General features: G+C 45.9%; 1 protein-coding gene across 1 annotated transcript; it reads left to right on the top strand.

Moving 5' to 3' along the window:
* Positions 1-3,504: 3,504 nt before the first annotated feature.
* LOC123443049 lies at positions 3,505-6,858 on the top strand. Its single transcript, XM_045119279.1, has 3 exons — positions 3,505-4,072; positions 4,183-4,294; positions 6,110-6,858. The coding sequence occupies exons 1-3, from the start codon at positions 3,879-3,881 to the stop codon at positions 6,509-6,511; spliced, it is 708 nt and encodes a 235-aa protein (XP_044975214.1). The 5' UTR covers positions 3,505-3,878; the 3' UTR covers positions 6,512-6,858.
* The last annotated feature ends 13,439 nt before the right edge of the window (positions 6,859-20,297 follow it).

Here is a 20,297-nt window from a genome sequence, read left to right as displayed (position 1 = left end):
TTTGTTTGTGTGAAAGACAGTTGCCACACCATTTAGCATGTCGGGGTCATGGAAAAGTATCATGGAAAAGGGTCATTTGCAGAATTCGGTTCATTTTGTGTTGGAGTTTTGAGAAAGTGTCAAAACAGACCTTTTTCACGCAGGCTGTGCTTAATTATTGAAACGCTATCGGCCCATCGCGGGGCTAGCTCGGCGCGAGGTGCGTGCGCCACTCATCCCGTATCCCGTAGCACGTACCCTACCCTGTATTTGTTTTCTAATTTTTTTTTGGCATGGTAGTAGTACCCTACACTTTACTCCCATCCCTCGTCACATGCGTTTTGCTCTGCACGACAACTTTAACTGATCAGAACACAAGCCGGGAAAGAATCTCTCGCGGACCGACGGCGGAACAGCAGCTCTCCTCCCCGCACGGCACTGATCACCTCGGCGTACGGAGCGCCGGACGGTGTGCCGGCCGGATCTTGCCGCGCGCGCCGAGGGAATCGGCTCAGTTCGGCACGGAATGCAGTTCAGGGGAGCCGTCGTCAGCAAGAGGAGGGCCGGGCCATGCCCCATGCATGCTCTGCGTTTTCACAGGGGAGCTCTGTTGGGCGTCACGGGGCGTACGAGGGCTCCTTGTGGCTTGCCGGAATCTTGGAATCCACCGAGGGGACTCGACTGTGCGGTCTGTGCGGGCCACGTTGCCGCTGCCCACCATCCGAGGAGCAGGCAATGTACTGTTGCCCTGCTGGCCGGTAGCATTGTGCGCGGATGCCCAGGGTGCAATTTTCATTGTTTTCTTTTTCTTTTTTCTGAATGTGACTAGGTCTCGGTGGATTGAGACTTAACCAAGTGATATGCTACCTCCGTTTCAAAATAAATGATTCAACTTTGTACTAAAGTTGATACAAAACTAATTTATTTTTGAATCACTTATTTTAAAACGAAGGAAGTAGTATGTAAAAGAAAAAAAAGAAAATATATGAATCTTCATACAAGATCAATTGATAATAGTATCGATTGTGACATAGTAAAATTTCAGTCGACGGGGACTTAGCAAAACTATTTTTTTTCAGTGCTTATGAAACTATTGAAAAATGTGCACACGCTTCCATCGCGAATGATGGAAGGACCTCGAAGGAGCCTGGAAGGACCACCAAAGTCTTTTCGTAAAACTCCAGGAACAACTCTCCATACGCCTTGAACTTTTCTTTAATACAATACTCGTGAATACTCATATATATACATACACTTAATTTTATAAATTTACGTACACTGTACCGTATGAGCGCCTTCAAGATATCGTGTGGGCGCAACATTTTGAGATTGAAGACGTCGCCATGCAAGATTTCATAGTTGACGGAAAAGTCTTCTTCCACTAAACAAATATCTGTTGAATGTGTGAAAAATGTGACCGCTAGTGCCACATCTATGACTTCAAACTCCCGTGTGTTGTTCCCACCATAAGGAACCTAACCATATGTGATATGCTCAGTTCGTCCTATACGGTGGATTCGTGGTGTTATTTTATACTCCATCCGTCTTAAAATATGTGTCGTAAATTTAGTATTAGGTTAGTATAAATTTGATACTAAAACAACGACATTTATTTTGAGACGGATGAAGTTTTTATAGAATCAGCTGATAAAAATATGGGAATGTGAGGGTTGGCAAGGGAAAGGGGACCAACATTTTCTTGTCACCAAATAACAACTGCATATTTTATAAGCTAGACATGATAAAATCCATACGCTGTTTGTTGCTTTCTCAAAAAGCTACTTTTTGGGACATTTGGGCCTAAACTCCATATAGCTCAAACAGCTGTAGAGTGATTGATTGAATCTCAGGTCTCAAGTGCAAGTAGGCAACTAGCCATTGCTGGAGCTCTATGGGTTGGCAGCCATGGAGTGAACTGACGGGGCAGCTAGGCACACTCGATAAGACCTCCACATGCTTGATTGCTTGCTCCTACTTCATGTACATAGATACACGGATAGCCCCTCGACAAAAACGTGCGCTGTCGATGGCCAAACCCTGGGGGACACAGATGGGTCCGACATGATAGCGATATGCTATCCTATCCCGGCCAGCGTGTGCTTCAAATACACACACTGACTGACTGACACACACATATAAAGTTGTTCTTTGTGCAGAAATATATGGCTGTTCTTTTCTGCAATGGAAGTATATATAGAATATATATGTGGTTGCCCTTATATTTATGCACATATCTGCACACACACTTACTACGTGTGGCGCGTGGGAGCATACAGTTGATGTAATGGTTTCGAAGTACCAGCAGATTTTATAGATTATATATTTCAAACAATGAAAATAAGATTTTGGACGGTGAAACAAACACAAACAATAAATGCTTTGGATGAAACAAAATGTTACATCAAAGATAGTCCGGGGTTGTCCTCTTAGCTTCACCTTTTACATCTCGATTTTTTCCTTTCACATTCCCAGTGAGAAAAGCGTGGAAGACCAAATATACATAAGTTGGATTAATCGTAAAGTTTTAAAATAGCTGCATTCATTGTTCACCTCCAATGGACAAGAAAACTAGGCTGCTAGACGCGTTGTAGCCACGAACAAACTTCTTGCAGTGTAAGTCGAATCACTAATTCTTCGCCACGATACAATCGAAGAACAATGCCATGACCAAACATAGGAACGAAACCGGAAATTCAGTGCATAAAGTTCATCGACCACGGCCAAATTAATTAGGCCGAAGCATTGGATGACAATCTCTGCCGAATTAGGAGCCATTGATTTATAGTCCAAACACACCACATGTTCTTTGGTACCAGTCACGAAAAGATAGGGTTTGAGAGGTGGGACTTTTATTCCACTTGACATTGCCACCACCATCACATATATACCTCTAGGACACAATAAGCACAAATAGAGAAAACAATTAAAAACGCTCTCTGATTGTTGGCTTGTTGGCTTGAAATTAACTAGGCGATCTTGCTCAAGTAGGTCAGTTAGAGTGGAACTCATTGCTGGGTCAATTTTCCGTGTAATGTATGTGTTCGCACCTCTATTTCCACAAACGGTTTTGGTGAATCTCAGTGCGAAGATTAGATGTTTGTTGTTGTTGTTGTTGTTGTTGAGCAAAAGCAATAAATATGAGAATATTTGTTTGGTACCGAGGTGGTGGGGTTATCATGAAAAGGAAAAAAGGACAACACAACTGGGCAACGCGTAATTAGCTATAAACGGGGAGCACGACGCAATGATGCACACACAACAGCCTGATACATCATCATCATAAATTCATAACCATCATCATCTGTTTTTGCCTTTCTTGGCTCCCTTTCGTTCGGAGAGTGCAGTGCAGCGTTTCTGCTGGCATTTTATCCGCGCCGCGGCGCGCGTATACGGAGTTCGATCGCTCCTTGGTTCATATAGTTGGGCCGTTTATCAGAGCGAGGGATGGTCACACACTTTTCAGCCACCTACCTAGCTGTCGGTGCATGTGCGAGTTCTCCATACCCTCTATATAAACGGCCCTCGAGCTCTCTTGCAGCTCACACCCACACCAACTAGCTTCCTTCCATCCACCTCTCTCGCCCGCATCTCAGCCGATTTTCCGGCAGCGCGTACGTAGCGTCCGGCAGTGTGTAGCCAGCGCACGTACGTCGGCCGGCCGGCAATCTCCGCCGTGTCCATTTCATCGCCACCGCACGTACGCGCGTACCGACTCGAGCCTGCGGCTAACCGGCGGGTAGTGTCACGTACGCACGGAGTTTGCCCTCGTGCTGGGACGACGACTGTGCAGGCGGCCTGCTGCTCTAGGTATACACGGCAGGTGGGTTGGCGCGGTCCTCGGAAAAGAACAACACTCTAGCAGGAAGAAGGCGGAAAGGCTTTTAGGCACGATCGAGAGGATGGTGAACACGGCGTCGGCGGGCGTGAACAAGGCGGCGGCGGCGCAGGGCGGTCGCGGGGCTCTGCCGCTGGCGTCGCTGAACCACATCTCGGTGGTGTGCCGGTCGCTGGAGAGCTCGCTCGGCTTCTACCGCGACGTCCTCGGCTTCATCCAGATCCGCCGCCCGGGCTCCTTCGACTTCGACGGCGCATGGTACGTACGATACGATCGTCCGGCGGCGCACCGGCGATGCGGCCTAGCACTAATATTGTACCAGGAGTATTTCTTAGCCCACATATGATGACATGGTTGCCGGTTTTCAGGCTCTTCAACTTCGGGATCGGCGTGCATCTGCTGCAGGCGGAGGACCCGGAGAGCTTGCCGCCAAGGAAGACGGAGATCAACCCCAAGGACAATCACATCTCCTTCACCACGGTATATTACCAATCTCATCAATCAACCACTACCATTGCCCCCACTTGTGCCCATAGTTACTCACTCAAAAAAAAAAAAAATAGAGAGTGGCATTGCATTGCACCATTGCCCACACCTTGGCCTGTTTCTCAGCTAGCTTGCTCTGACTTGTGACTAGAATAGTAATTAAACGATTCTTCCAGAAACAGATCGGTTCAAAAACTAGACAGCCGCACATGCTGCTCGATGAATCTGGAGTAACTGAAATCACGTGCGAGTGCATGCCAACTCCACATACGTGTGTACAAAACAGCTATTGGCTGGAATTTCAGTTGGTTGATTGTCAGCTATTGGCTGCACTTGGCCAAAGTAGTACAGCTAGGCGTTCCCGGCTCCATCGTCCATGCCACAGAGATCGATTTCTCTGCCTCCACCTTCAGGATTTGCTTGCCACGCGCGGAGGCGCAAGTGGCCTCGACCGGTCTCATCCACCTCGTACCGTCGTACGCCAGGTAGAGAAACGACAGCCGAGATCCAATCAGCATCGTGTATATATATGTATAGCTAGTCGCTATGGAGTAACTAATAATGATCATTGCTCTAGCTAGTTGATTGTTCTTGGTCAATGGCAACCGGAGTAGATTTTTTCCATGTAGATCAGATCAACAGGTGTACTAGCTAGAGTACACTAGCTTCCTACCGTAACTTCCAAGGTGGATGTGAAACACGCTGTTCCACTCATCTTGGATGCGTACGTCCAAACAGATCTCGATCCAGGGATGGTTCCAGCTAAACTACACTTGACAAACGCAACACCAGAACATGGTTACTCCTCTCTTATAGTATTTCTTTACGGAGGGAGTACTACATAGTGGAGTACGTGGTATATATATTGGTTCATTGGAGATCTGGAATTGAAAATCAGGTCATGAGAGGAATGCACCCACATGCACGATCATGCCGCGCCATCACCGTGCATGCATGCACGCCGCACGCATGCATGTCCACCCTTGATCTCGCAACAACAACCACATAAAATAAAGTCTTGGCCTGGTACATGCACAGCGTACACCGTACCGTTGTGATGCCTCCACCACCACAGGAAGCAGATCGCAGTTGCACCCACGTTGATCACGACACCTGCGGTAGTGGAGCGGACGAGCGGTACCAGTACCTGGCTCTGTTCGATCTTGTCGTGCGCCGATAGCGAATACTCCCCCCATTTATAAATATAAGTTGTTTTAGAGGTTTTTAATACGAACTACATGTGGATGTATATAAACATATATTAAAGTATATATTTATTTCCTTTGTTTCGTATGTACGTCATAATAAAATCTCTACAAAGATTTTATATTTAAGAACGGAGGGAGTATTACGGTACCAGCTAGACTGTGTCTTGCCCGTCTACACCGTATTGTGGCTGCACAATTTTCCTTCTGTCTCCATGCACATGCACACTCGAAAGCGATTCTCCAACCGGACTCGATACGGATTCTCCCCGTGAGCACACGAACGTGATGGATGGAGATGGAGGGCGACACGGTGGACGCATGCGTGAGTTGGCCAGTGACACGGTCACATGCGCGTATAGCGTCTGTCTAGTCTAGCACTAGCAAACGCCTTCGTGATATATATAGTGCCGTGTGCTTATAATTTCGAGCTAGATTACATGCATGTGGCCTGAATGTGATGGCCGGTTTGCGAGAGGATAGACCTAACGTGGATATCTTGTGTGCTTGTGTGGCTGTGGGTGCATGTACGTACGACATGTCACATCTCTGTGTGTGTGTGGCTGACGTGTCATCTGTGTTGCTTCGTGTGCATGCGTTGCAGTGCGAGAGCATGGAGGCGGTGCAGCGGCGGCTCAAGGAGCTGGGCATCCGGTACGTGCAGCGGCGGGTGGTGGAGGGCGGCATCCACGTCGACCAGATCTTCTTCCACGACCCCGACGGTTTCATGATCGAGGTCTGCACCTGCGACAACCTCCCCGTCATCCCGCTCGTCACGCAGCTCGACGCCGCCGCCTGCGCGCCGGCGATCGTCGGCGTCGCGCCCAGCTGCAAGAGGGTCTCCAACCAGCACCACCAGCTCAGCAACAACGTGCCCGACGTCCCGCCAACGGCGGCTCAGCAGTCCGTCGGCGGCGGCTGCGTCGGGGAGGTCGTCGACCCGGCGGCCACCATGTCCGCCAGCACCATGATGACCTGCTCCGAGCACGCCTGCATGCAGGTGTAATCATTCACCAGTTGGCTCGCGGGGACGCGACGTTTTGACGGACTGTCGAGCTCAAGCTCGAGCCAGGCATCGTTTGTTTTTCTGCGGTTTCTTTTGCGCGTAATTAGCTGTGTTTAGCACCGGTCGGTTTTCTTCTCTTTTCTTCGTCCAGTATATTTGAGTTTGTACGTAAATTGTATTCAGCTGCATGCAGGTAGCTCTGGCTACCGCTTCATTACACTGACGAGATCCATTGATCTCTCAGCCAGCTAAGTAGCTAGTTGCTTCCTATGCATGCATGCCATTGTATGTTGCACATATATATGTACTATCAGTCTGTGTATTCAATCTAGTGATCATCTCACTGATGGCACATGTGTCTATATGTCCGATCAGCATTGCTAAATCTCAGTCGATTGAGACTTAACAAAGTCAGTCAATATTATATTCGTGAGACTTTATGTGAGGATCCATGCAAAATTTTCATTTTTCTTTCTTCTTTTTATATATGGTGTGTCATTTGACTGAGACTTGATTAAGTCTCAGTCAACTGAGATGCAGCCACACCCAGATATACATATAATTAACACATCTCTTTTGAAGTAGGCTTTCGTCCAATAAAACCATGATCGCGTCTATACAAACGGTTCAAGTATATAAGTCCCTCTCAAAGACATGGTTGTATCGATGGTCGAGTTGCTTCTACAAAATGCGCTCTTGTGCACCATGTATACTTGCTAATCATCACGACAAGCGCTCTGTATCATCGCTTCTGTTCCGGTGCTCCCCCCTTGACTGAACGCGGAGGGGAGGAATACAAGGACGGATGAGATCTTCCAATACCCTTTGGGAGTGAGGGGCACCATCATCTTTTCAGCACTTGCGTATAGACCTGAACGAGCCATGTACGAGCCCATACGACTCGGTTGGTTCATACGCTAACTGTATTGTCGTATTCGTATACGCGTGCGTTTTGTTTTCGCGTGTGCATATGACAGTTGTGGGATAGCACGTGGTGGCCGAAATTGCCAAATCTATCCCATCCTATAAGAGGAGGGGTACCACCTCCGGACGCATCGCCCCTACCATTTGCCTCCAATTCGTCTCTCTCGCCCCGACGCGTCGGCTCCCGCTCCCCCACTTCGTCTTCTCGCTCTCTCGCATCGCATCATCTCCCTCACCTCTATCTCCTACGTCTTTCCAATGGAGAACACTCATCGCGCTGTCGCCGCTGCGGTCGGGGATGTGTTGGAGAAGCTTGGCGCGGCGATCGCGGCAGAAGCAGTGCAGGGCATTGGCGGCATCAAGGGCGGTGCGGGACAGACCGCAACCGGTGTCGCTGCTGCGGATCTTGAGAAGGAGGTGCCGGAGCAGGAGGTCACGGCGTCAAGCGGCGCTCCGCAGGCTGGCGACGAGGAGGTAGTTCTATTTCCTGAGACGCTATTTCCTTGTTAGTTCTATTATTGAGAATGTAGGGTTAAATTACTTGGTTTTCAAGATGGTGTTTTGTAAATGGGCTCTTCTCTACATGGGGTTTTCCGGATGGGAATTTCTAGATGGGGTTTTCTTGGTGGTGTTTTCTAGATGGGGTTTTTTTGTATTAGATTTTGTGCCTTAGATTTGTTGTAATTAATTCATGCGAAAATGCTACTGATATTACAATGAGATAGGGATCTTTATACTTGGATGCTTCATAGATAAATGCTTATTAGATTAGTGATTGAATGCTACAAAGATATATGGTTGTTAGATTTGTTCTTCAATTGCACATAGATAGGATTTTTGTTGGGGAACGTTGCACGGGAAACAAAAAATTTCCTACGCGCATACAAGATCTATCCATGGTGATGAACATCTACGAGAGGAGAGATCGAATCCACATACCCTTGTAGATTGCTAAGCAGAAGCGTATATAACACGGTTGATGTAGTCGAACATCTTCGCGATCCAAATCACAATCCGTCCCACGATCTCATCACGGTCCGTCCCACGATCCCATCACGGTCCATCCAGATCTAGTGCCAAACGGACGGCACCTCCGTGTTTAGCACACGTACAGCTGGATGACGATCTCCATGTCCTTGATCCAACAAGCGAGGGTGGAGAGGTAGATGAGTACTCCAACATCACAACGACGTGGCAGCAATAGTGGTGGAGCTGATCCGGCAGGGCTTCGTCGTGCACTGCCGAACCGATCTAGAGGAGGAACGAACTAGAGGGAGGGAGAGGGGGCTGTGCGTTGGATTAAGGTAACTGCTGCCCTCTCTCCCCTCCACTATATGTAGGAGGGAGGGGAAGGGGTGGTGCCGTAGGGTTTCCCCTAGGGTTGGTCGGCTGCCCCAAGGTGGAGGAGTCCACCTCCAACTAGGAGGTGGGGCTTGGGGGGGGGAGTCCTCCTCAATTATGTCTCCTCCCCTCTCTTCCCTCTTGGCGCATAGGCCCATAGGAGCTGGCTGCGCAGCCCATCAAGGGTTGGTGTGCCACCTCCTAGGCCCATGTGGCCCCATAGGGTGGGTGGCCCTCCCGTTGGACCCCGGGAACCCATTCGTCACTCCCAGTACACTACTGGTAATGCCCGAAACTTTTTCGGAACCCGAATACCTCTTTCCTGTTGAAAATATGCCCTATAGGCAATAATAAAATGGTTATTTTTATATTTCCTTATTCATGATAATTTTCTATTGTTCATGCTATAATTGTATTAACCGGAAACCGTAATACATGTGTGAATACATAAACCACAACATGTCCCTAGTGAGCCTCTAGCTGACTAGCTCGTTGATAAATAAATGGTCATGGTTTCTTGACCATTGACATTGGATGTCGTTGATAATGGGATCACATCATTAGGAGAATGATGTGATGGACAAGACCCAATCCTAAGCATAGCACGAGATCGTATAGTTCATGTGCTAGAGCTTTTCTAATGTCAAGTATCTTTTCCTTAGACCATGAAATCATGCAACTCCCAGATACTGTAGGAATGCTTTGGGTGTATCAAACGTCACAACGTAACTGGGTGATTATAAAGGTGCACTACAGGTATCTCCAAAAGTTTCTGTTGGGTTGGTACGAATCAAGACTGGGATTTGTCACTCCGTTTGACGGAGAGGTATCTATGGGACCACTCGGTAATACATCATCATAATGAGCTCAATGTGAATAAGGAGTTAGCCACAAGATCATGTGTTACGGAATGAGTAAGGAGACTTGCCGGTAACGAGATTGAACAAGGTATAGGGATTCGACGATCGAATCTCGGGCAAGTATCATACCGGTAGACAAAGGGAATTGTATACGGGATTGACTGAATCCTTGACATCGTGGTTCATCTGATGAGATCACCGTGGAACATGTGGGAGCCAACGTGGGTATCTAGATCCCGCTGTTGGTTATTGGCCGGAGAGGCGCCTCGATCATGTCTGCATGGTTCCCGAACTCGTAGGGTCTACACACTTAAGGTTCGGTGACACTAGAGTTGTAATGGGAATTGTGTATGTTGTTACCGAATGTTGTTCGGAGTCCCGGATGAGATCCGGGACGTCACGAGGAGTTTTGGAATAGTCTGGAGGTAAAGATTTATATATGGGAAGTCCAATTTCAGTCACCGTAAAGGTTTTGGGGTTTATCGTTATTGTACCGGGACCACCGAAAGGGTACCGGGGGTCCACCGGGAGGGTCCACCTGTCCCGGAGGGCTGCATGGGCCGAAAGTGAGAGTGAACCAGCCCTTGGTGGGCTGGTGTGAGCCAACATAGGAGGCCCAAGGCGCCTAGGGCAAAACCCTAAGGCATGGGGCTGCCTCTCTCCGACTTGGGAGGCAAGCCACCCCTAGGGCCGCGGCCGCCCCCTCCTTCTAGGGCTGCCGCCGCCCCACCTACGGTTTCCTGGGGTGGCCGGCCCCCTCTCCCCTCCCTCCTATAAATAGTGGGGGTTTGGGAGGGCTGCGCACACCCCTGAACCTCTCCCCTTGGCGCATCCCTACCTCTCCACTTCCCCTCCTCCACGATGCTTGGTGAAGCCCTACCGGAGAACCACACGCTCCACCGCCACCACCCTTCATGCTGTCGGAGCTCTCCCTCAACTTTTCCTTCACCCTTGCTGGATCAAGAAGGAGGAGATGTCCCCAGGTTGTAGGTGTGTTGAACGCGAAGGCTCCGTTCCTTCGGTGCTTGGATCGGATCACCGCGAGTATGACTCCATCGACCGCGTTCATAGTAACGCTTCCGCTGAGCGATCTTCAACAGTATGAAGATGCTCCCCCTCTCTCGTTGCTAGCATCTCCTAGATTGATCTTGGTGACACGTAGGATTTTTTTTGAATTATTACTACGTTCCCCAACATTTCTTATATATCAATCTTCATCTCTGTACCATTCTAGAACTCCTCGTGATGTCCGGGATCTCATTCTGGACTCCGAACAACCTTCGGTCACCAACATACATAACTCAACTATACTGAAACGTCACCGAACCTTAAGTGTGCAGACCGTGCCAGTTTAATGACTATGCAGACATGACGGAGACACTCTCTGTTCAATAACCAATAGCGGGACCTGGATGCCCATATTGGCTCCTACATATACTACAAAGATCTTTATCGGTCGAACCTCTGTGTCAAGGATTCAGCTAATCCCGTATGTTTTTCCCTTTGTCGGTATCTCTATACCTAGTTCAATCTCGTTACCAGCAGGTCTCTTTACTCGTTCCGAACTACAAGATCCCGCGACTAACTCCTTAGTCACATTGCTTGCAAGCTTCTTGTGATGTTGTATTACCGATTGGGCCCAAAGATACCTCTGTGTCATACAGAGTGACAAATCCGAGTCTCGATTCACGCCAACCCAACTAACACCCTTGGAGATACCTATAGAGCATCTCTATAGTCACACAGTTGTTGGAAATATGCCCTAGAGGCAATAACAAAATAGTTATTATTATATTTCCTGTTTCAAGATAATCGTTTATTATCCATGCTAGAATTGTATTGAATGGAAACATAAATGCATGTGTGGATATATAGACAAAACAATGTCCCTAGTGAGCCTCTAGTTGACTAGCATGTTGGTAAAGGATGGTTAAGGTTTCCTAGCCATAGACAAGTGTTGTCACTTGATGACGTGATCATATCATTAGGAGAATGATGTAATTGACAAGACCCAAACTATGAACGTAGCATATGATCGTGTCATTTTGTTGCTATTGTTTTCTGCATGTCAAGTATACATTCCTATGACCATGAGATCATGTAACTCACTCACACCTAAGGAATGCCTTGTGTGTCTCAAACGTGGCAACGTTACTGGGTGTCTATAAAGGAACTTGATACGTCTCCAACGTATCTATATTTTTTGATGGTTCCATGCTATTATCTTGTCAACTTTGGATGTTTTATATGCATGAATATGCTATTTTATATCTTTTTTGGGACTAAGCTATTAACTCAGTGCCAAGTGCCAGTTTCTGTTTTTTTTCGTGTTTTGACCCTTTTTCAGACGGAGTCCAAATGGAATAAAACTTTCGCGATGATTTTTTGGACCAAAAGAGACCCCCGAAGCTTTGGAAGAAAGCCACAAGAGCCATGAGGGAGTCACAAGCCCAGGATGCGCCCCCACCCCTAGGCCGCACCTACCAGGCTTGTGACCTCCTCGTGGGCCCAACCAACGTAATTCCACCGGCATAAATTCCTATAAATTCAGAAACCCCCAAAAAGAAACCTAGATTGGGAGTTCCGCCGCCGCAAGCCTCTGTAGCCACCAAAAACCAATCTGGAGCCCGTTCCGGCACCCTACCGGAGAGGGAATCCATCTCCGGTGTCCATCTTCATCATCCCGGCGATCTCCATGACGAGGAGGGATTAGTTCACCCTCGGGGCTGAGGGTATGTACCAGTAGCTATGTGTTTGATCTCTCTCTCTCTCTCTCTCGTGTTCTTGAGATGTCATGATCTCGATGTACTACGGGCTTTGCTACTATAGTTGGATCCTATGATGTTCTCCCCTCTCCCTTCTTGTAATGAATTGAGTTTCCCCTTTGAAGTTATCTTATCGGATTGAGTCTTTAAGAACACTTGATGTATGCCTTGCACGTGTCTATCTGTGGTGACAATGGGATATTCATGTGAGTACTTGATGTATGTTTTGGTGATCAACTTGCGGGTTTTGTGACATCGGGAACCTATGCATATGGGTTGGCACACGTTTTGACTCTCCGGTAGAAACTTTGGGGCACTCTTTGAAGTTCTATGTGTTGGTTGAATAGATGATTCTGAGATTGTGTGATGCATATTGTATAATCATGCTCACGGATACTTGAGGTGACAATGGAGTGTCTAGGTGACATTAGGGTCTTGGTTGATATGTGTCTTAAGGTCTTATTCTAGTATGAACTCTATGATGGATCGAACGGAAAGAATAGCTTCGTGTTATTTTACTACGGACTCTTGAATAGATCGATCAGAAAGAATAACTTTGTGGTGGTTTCGTACCCGACAATAATCTCTTCGTTTGTTCTCCGCTACTAGTGACTTTGGAGTGACTCTTTGTTGCACGTTGAAGGCTAGTTATATGATCCAATTATGTTATCATTGTTGAGAGAACTTCACTAGTGAAAGTATGAACCCTAGGCCTTGTTTCCACGCATTGCAATACCGTTCATGCTCGCTTTTACTACTACTTACCTTGCTGTTTTTGTAATTTCAGATTACAAAAACCTATATCTACCATCCATATTGCACTTGTATCACCATCTCTTCACCGAACTAGTGCACCTATACAATTTACCATTGTATTGGGTGTGTTGGGGACACAAGAGACTCTTTGTTATTTGGTTGCAGGGTTGCTTGAGAGAGACCATCTTCATCCTACGCCTCCCGCGGATTGATAAACCTTAGGTCACCCACTTGAGGGGAAATTGCTACTGTCCTACAAACCTCTGCACTTGGAGGCCCAACAACGTCTACAAGAAGACGGTTGTGTAGTAGACATCAAGCTCTTTTCTGGCGCCGTTGCCGGGGAGGCTAGGTAAGCGGCACTAACATCCCGTCAACGAAGCTCTTTTCTGGCGCCGTTGCCGGGGAGGTTAGCGCTTGAAGGTATATCTTTAGATCATGCAATCGAATCTTTTAGTTTCTTTTTTTATCACTAGTTTAGCCTATAAAAGAAAACTAGAAAAAAATGTAATTAAGGTTGCCTCATATGCTTCATCTTTTTAATGTCTTTCGTGAGCATGATGGAAAGGAAAATTGTGATCAAGTGCTAAAAGAAGAATTACATAGAATGCTTGGCATAAAATATGTGAATGATGAGCATGATTGCAATGTTGTTAGCATGAATTCTTTGAATACCCATGATGCTAATGAGATGCAAAGCCACAAGCTTGGGGATGCTATGTTTGATGAAGATGATCTTTTTAGTCCCCCACTTTGAATGATCAAAATTATTATGATGAAAGCATGCCCCCTATGTATGATGATTATTGTGATGATACTTATGCTATAAAGAAGAGGGATGATAAAAACTTGTCATACTCTTGAGTATCCTTTCACTGAACATTACTCTTTCAATCTGGAAACAATTCGTAGTGTTCAAGTCTTTCACGATACTCCCACTACTATTGATGAGAATAAATTTCCTTATGTGGAGAGTAGTAAAATTTCTATGCTTGTAGATCATGAAAAGAATTCTGTAGGTTCTGGTTATATTGTTGAATTCATTCATGATGCTACTGAAAATTATTATGAGAGAGGATCATATGCTTCTACATATTGCAATAATATCAAGTTTCCCCTCTATGTGTTGAAATTTTTGAAGCTATGCTTGTTTTGCCTTCCTATGCTAGATGATTCTTGCTCCAATAAATTGTTTGATCACAAAATCCCTATGCATAGGAAGTGGGTTAGACTTAAATGTGCTAGTCATATGCTCCATGATGCTTCCATTATGTTTCAATCCTTATCTTTTATGCAAGCATCATTGAAATCATCATGCCTAGCTTGAAAGGCATTAAAGAAAAGTGCTTGTTGGGAGACAACCCAATATGTATCCTTACTGTTTTTGTGTGTTCACATGATTAAGCTACTGTATTAATCATGTTTTGTTGCCTTAGTTTCAATAAAGTGCCAAGTAAAGCCTTTATGATTAGTTTGGGTGATAGTTGTTTGATCATGCTGAAAAAGACAGAAACTTTGCGCTCACAAAATTATTTTTCATTCCTATAAAGAGATTGTTTTTAGGTTTATTCATTTTGTTGATGATTGATATACAAATTTCCCTAATTTCCATAATTTTTCAGAATTTTTGGAGGTGCAGAAGTATGGTCATTGTTCAGATCATTACAGACTGTTCTGTTTTTGACAGATTCTGTTTTCAATGCATAGTTTGCTTGTTTTAGTGTTTCCATAGATTATATTAAGTGATATAAATTGTGGAAATGGTAATATACAGTAGGCATTGTGTGAAAATAATCACGAGTCTTGTTTTGACAGTACCCAAGTGATTGATTTGCTCGTTATCATACTAACCCATCTCACGAAGTTCCGTTAAGTTTTGTGTTGTGAAATTTTTAAGTTTTGGGTAGAGTTTCGATGGACTATGGAACAAGGAGTGGCAAGAGCCTAATCTTGGGGATTCCCTAGGCACCCCAAAGCCATATTCAAGTACACCAAGGAGCCCAAGCTTGGGGATGCCCCGGGAAGGCATCCCCTCTTTCGTCTTCAATCCATCCGTAACTTTACTTGGGGCTATATTTTTATTCACCACATGATATGTGTTTTGCTTGGAGCGTCATTTTATTTTGTTTGAATAAGGTACTTAGGATATGAAATTATTAGTTGGGAGAGTCTTCACATAGCCAAATAATTATTCAACTACTCATTGAGCTTCACTTATATCTTTTGGAGTAGTTTGCCTTTTGCTCTAGTACTTCACTTATATCTTTTTAAAGCATGGCGGTGTCATATTTTGTAGAAATAAAAACTCTTGATCTTCACTTATATCTTTTTGCGAGTGCTCTCTCTAAGTAACTTGGTAATTGGCGTGTGCTATGAAATTAGTTCCAAATATGATAGGCATCCAAAGAGGATATAATAAAAACTTCCATATTCAAGTGCATTGATTAGTAAGAGAAGTTTGATTCCCCACAATTAGTTTTGAGATATGGATATGGTAATATTAGAGTTATGTTAGTAGGGTGTTGTGAATCTAGAAATACTTGTGTTGAAGTTAGTGATTCCCGTAGCATGCACGTATGGTGAACCGTTATGTTAGGAAGTTGGAGCATAATTGATTTATTGATTGTCATCCTTTGTGTGGCGGTCGGGATCACGCGATAGTTAACACCTACCAACCCTTCCCCTAGGAGTATGCGTTTAGCACTTTGTTTCGATTACTAATAAAACTTTCGCAATAAGTATATGAGTTCTTCATGACTAATGTGAGTCCATGGTATAGATGCACTTTTAACTTCCACCATTGCTAGCCTCTCTAGTACCGCGCAACTTTCGCTGGTGCACAAACTGTTGGAATTATGCCCTAGAGGCAATAATAAATGTATAGTTATTATTATAATTCCTGTATCAAGATAATAGTTTATTATCCATGCTATAATTGTATTGAATGAAGACTCATTTACATGTGTGGATACATAGACAAAACACCGTCCCTAGCATGCCTCTAGTTGGCTAGCCAGTTGATCGATGATAGTCAGTGTCTTCTGATTATGAACAAGGTGTTGTTGCTTGATAACTGGATCACGTCATTGGGAGAATCACGTGATGGACTAGACCCAAACTAATAGACGTAGCATGTTGATCGTGTCATTTTGTTGCTACTGTTTTCTGCGTGTCAAGTATTTATTCCTATGACCATGAGATCATATAACTCACTGACACCGGAGGAATGCTTTGTGTGTATCAAACGTCGCAACGTAACTGGGTGACTATAAAGATGCTCTACAGGTATCTCCGAAGGTGTTAGTTGAGTTAGTATGGATCAAGACTGGGATTTGTCATTCCGTGTGACGGAGAGGTATCTCGGGGCCCACTCGGTAATACAACATCACACACAAGCCTTGCAAGCAATGTAACTTAGTGTAAGTTGCGGGATCTTGTATTACGGAACGAGTAAAGAGACTTGCCGGTAAACGAGATTGAAATAGGTATACGGATACTGACGATCGAATCTCGGGCAAGTAACATACGGAAGGACAAAGGGAATAACATACGGGATTATGCGAATCCTTGGCACTGAGGTTCAAACGATAAAGATCTTCGTAGAATATGTAGGATCCAATATGGGCATCCAGGTCCCGCTATTGGATATTGACCGAGGAGTCTCTCGGGTCATGTCTACATAGTTCTCGAACCCGCAGGGTCTGCACACTTAAGGTTCGACGTTGTTTTATGCGTATTTGAGTTATATGGTTGGTTACCGAATGTTGTTCGGAGTCCCGGATGAGATCACGGACGTCACGAGGGTTTCCGGAATGGTCCGGAAACGAAGATTGATATATAGGATGACCTCATTTGATTACCGGAAGGTTTTCGGAGTTACCGGGAATGTACCGGGAATGACGAATGGGTTCCGGGAGTTCACCGGGGGGGGGGGGGGGGGGCAACCCACCCCGGGGAAGCCCATAGGCTTTGGGGAGACACACCAGCCCTTAGTGGGCTGGTGGGACAGCCCCAAGGGGGCCTATGCGCCAAGGAAAGGAAATCAAAGGAAAAGAAAAAAAAAGAGGGAAGAAGTGGGAAGGGAGGGGGACTCCTCCCACCAAACCAAGTCCAACTCGGTTTGGGGGGGAGTCCTCCCCCCCTTGGCTCGGCCGACCCCTTGGGAGTCCCTTGGACCCCAAGGCAAGGTCCCCCTCCCTCCTCCTATATATATGGGGCTTTTAGGGCAGATTTGAGACGACTTTCTCACGGCTGCCCGACCACATACCTCCATAGTTTTTCCTCTGGATCGCGTTTCTGCGGAGCTCGGGCGGAGCCCTGCTGAGACGAGATCATCACCAACCTCCGGAGCGCCGTCATGCTGCCGGAGAACTCTTCTACCTCTCCGTCTCTCTTGCTGGATCAAGAAGGCCGAGATCATCGTCGAGCTGTACGTGTGCTGAACGCGGAGGTGCCGTCCGTTCGGTACTAGATCGTGGGACTGATCGCGGGATTGTTCGCGGGGCGGGTCGAGGGACGTGAGGACGTTCCACTACATCAACCGCGTTCTCTAACGCTTCTGCTGTACGATCTACAAGGGTACGTAGATCACTCATCCCCTCTCGTAGATGGACATCACCATGATAGGTCTTCGTGCGCGTAGGAAATTTTTTGTTTCCCATGCGACGTTCCCCAACAGTGGCATCATGAGCTAGGTTCATGCGTAGATGTCTTCTCGAGTAGAACACAAAAGGTTTTGTGGGCGGTGATGTGCGTGTTGCTTCCCTCCTTAGTCTTTTCTTGATTCCGCGGTATTGTTGGATTGAAGCGGCTTGGACCGACATTACTCGTACGCTTACGAGAGACTGGTTTCATCGTTACGAGTAACCCCCTTTGCTCAAAGATGACTGGCAAGTGACAGTTTCTCCAACTTTAGTTGAATCGGATTTGACCGAGGAGGTCCTTGGATGAGGTTAAATAGCAACTCATAGATCTCCGTTGTGGTGTTTGCGTAAGTAAGATGCGATCCTACTAGATACCCTTGGTCACCACGTAAAACATGCAACAACAAAATTAGAGGACGTCTAACTTGTTTTTGCAGGGTATGATTGTGATGTGATATGGCCAATGATGTGATGTGATATATTGGATGTATGAGATGATCATGTTGTAATAGAAATATCGAATTGCACGTCGATGGTACGGCAACCGGCAGGAGCCATAGGGTTGTCTTTATACTAACGTTTGTGCTTGCAGATGCGTTTACTATTTTGCTAGGATGTAGCTTTAGTAGTAATAGCATAAGTAGCACGACAACCCCGATGGCAACACGTTGATGGATGATCATGGTGTGGCGCCGGTGACAAGAATATCGTGCCGGTGCTTTGGTGATGGAGATCAAGAAGCACGTGATGATGGCCATATCATGTCACTTATGAATTGCATGTGATGTTAATCCTTTTATGCACCTTATTTTGCTTAGAACGACGGTAGCATTATGAGGTGATCTCTCACTGAAATTTCAAGATGAAATTGTGTTCTCCCCGACTGTGCACCGTTGCTACAGTTCGTCGTTTCGAGACACCACGTGATGATCGGGTGTGATAGACTCAACGTTCACATACAACGGGTGCAAAACAGTTGCGCACGCGGAACACTCGGGTTAAGCTTGACGAGCCTAGCATGTGCAGACATGGCCTCGGAACACATGAGACCGAAAGGTCGATCATGAATCATATAGTTGATATGATTAGCATAGGGATGCTTACCACTGAAACTACTCTCGACTCACGTGATGATCGGACTTGGGATAGTGTAAGTGGATCATGAACCACTCAAATGACTAGAGAGATGTACTTTTTGAGTGGGATTTTAGCATGTAATTTGATTAAGTTGAACTCTAATTATCTTGAACATAGTCTAAGTCCACTTTGAATATATTTGTGTTGTAGATCATGGCTCACGCAAGTGTCATCCTGAATTTTAATACGTTCCTAGAGAAAGCTAAGTTGAAAGATGATGGAAGCAACTTTGTAGACTGGGCTCGTAATCTTAAGCTAATCTTACAAGCTGGAAAGAAGGATTATGTCCTTAATGCTGCGCTAGGAGATGAACCACCCGCTACGGCTGATCAGGATGTTAAGAACGCTTGGTTAGCGCGTAAGGAGGACTACTCAATAGTTCAATGTGCAGTCTTGTATGGCTTAGAACCGGGACTTCAACGTCGCTTTGAGCGTCATGGAGCATTTGAGATGTTCCAGGAGTTGAAGTTTATCTTTCAGAAGAACGCCCGGATCGAGAGGTATGAGACCTCCGATAACTTCTATGCTTGCAAGATGGAGGAAAACTCGTCTGTCAGTGAACATGTGCTCAAAATGTCTGGGTACTCAAACCGTCTAGCTGAACTGGGGATTGAACTTCCGCAAGAAGCTATCACTGAAAGAATCCTTCAATCACTGCCGCCAAGCTATAAAGGCTTTGTGTTGAACTACAACATGCAAGGGATGAACAAGTCTCCCGGCGAGTTGTTTTGCGATGCTGAAAGTCGCAGAGTCTGAACTCCGTAAAGAGCATCAAGTGTTGATGGTGAGCAAGACCACTAGTTTCAAGAGAAATGGCAAAGGCAAGAAGGGAAATTCAAAGAAGAGTGGCAAGCCTGTTGCCAATCCGCCGAAGAAACCCAAGGCTGGACCTAAGCCTGAAACAGAGTGCTTCTATTGCAAGGGTATGGGTCACTGGAAGCGCAATTGCCCCAAGTATCTGGCAGATAATCAGGTATATTTGATATACATGTTATTGATGTGTACTTAACCGGCTCTCGTAGTAGTGCCTGGGTATTCGATACCGGTTCTGTTGCTCACATTTGCAACTCGAAGCAGGAACTGCGGAATAGACGAAGGCTGGCGAAACACGAAGTGACGATGCGCGTAGGAAACGGTTCCAAGGTTGATGCAATCGCCGTCGGCACAGTGTCACTTCAACTACCATCGGGATTAGTGATGAACTTAAATCATTGTTATTTAGTGCCTGCGTTGAGCATGAACATTATATCTGGATCTTGTTTATTGCGAGACGGTTACTCTTTTAAGTCTGAGAATAATGGTTGTTCTATTTCTATGAGTAACATCTTTTATGGTCATGCACCGAATGTGAGAGGATTGT

Source organism: Hordeum vulgare, chromosome 3H (assembly GCF_904849725.1).
Source record: "Hordeum vulgare subsp. vulgare chromosome 3H, MorexV3_pseudomolecules_assembly, whole genome shotgun sequence".
NCBI classification, from domain to species: Eukaryota; Viridiplantae; Streptophyta; class Magnoliopsida; order Poales; family Poaceae; genus Hordeum; species Hordeum vulgare.
Note: the sequence above shows the minus strand (reverse complement) of the source record. Positions and strands in the feature narration are given on the sequence as shown.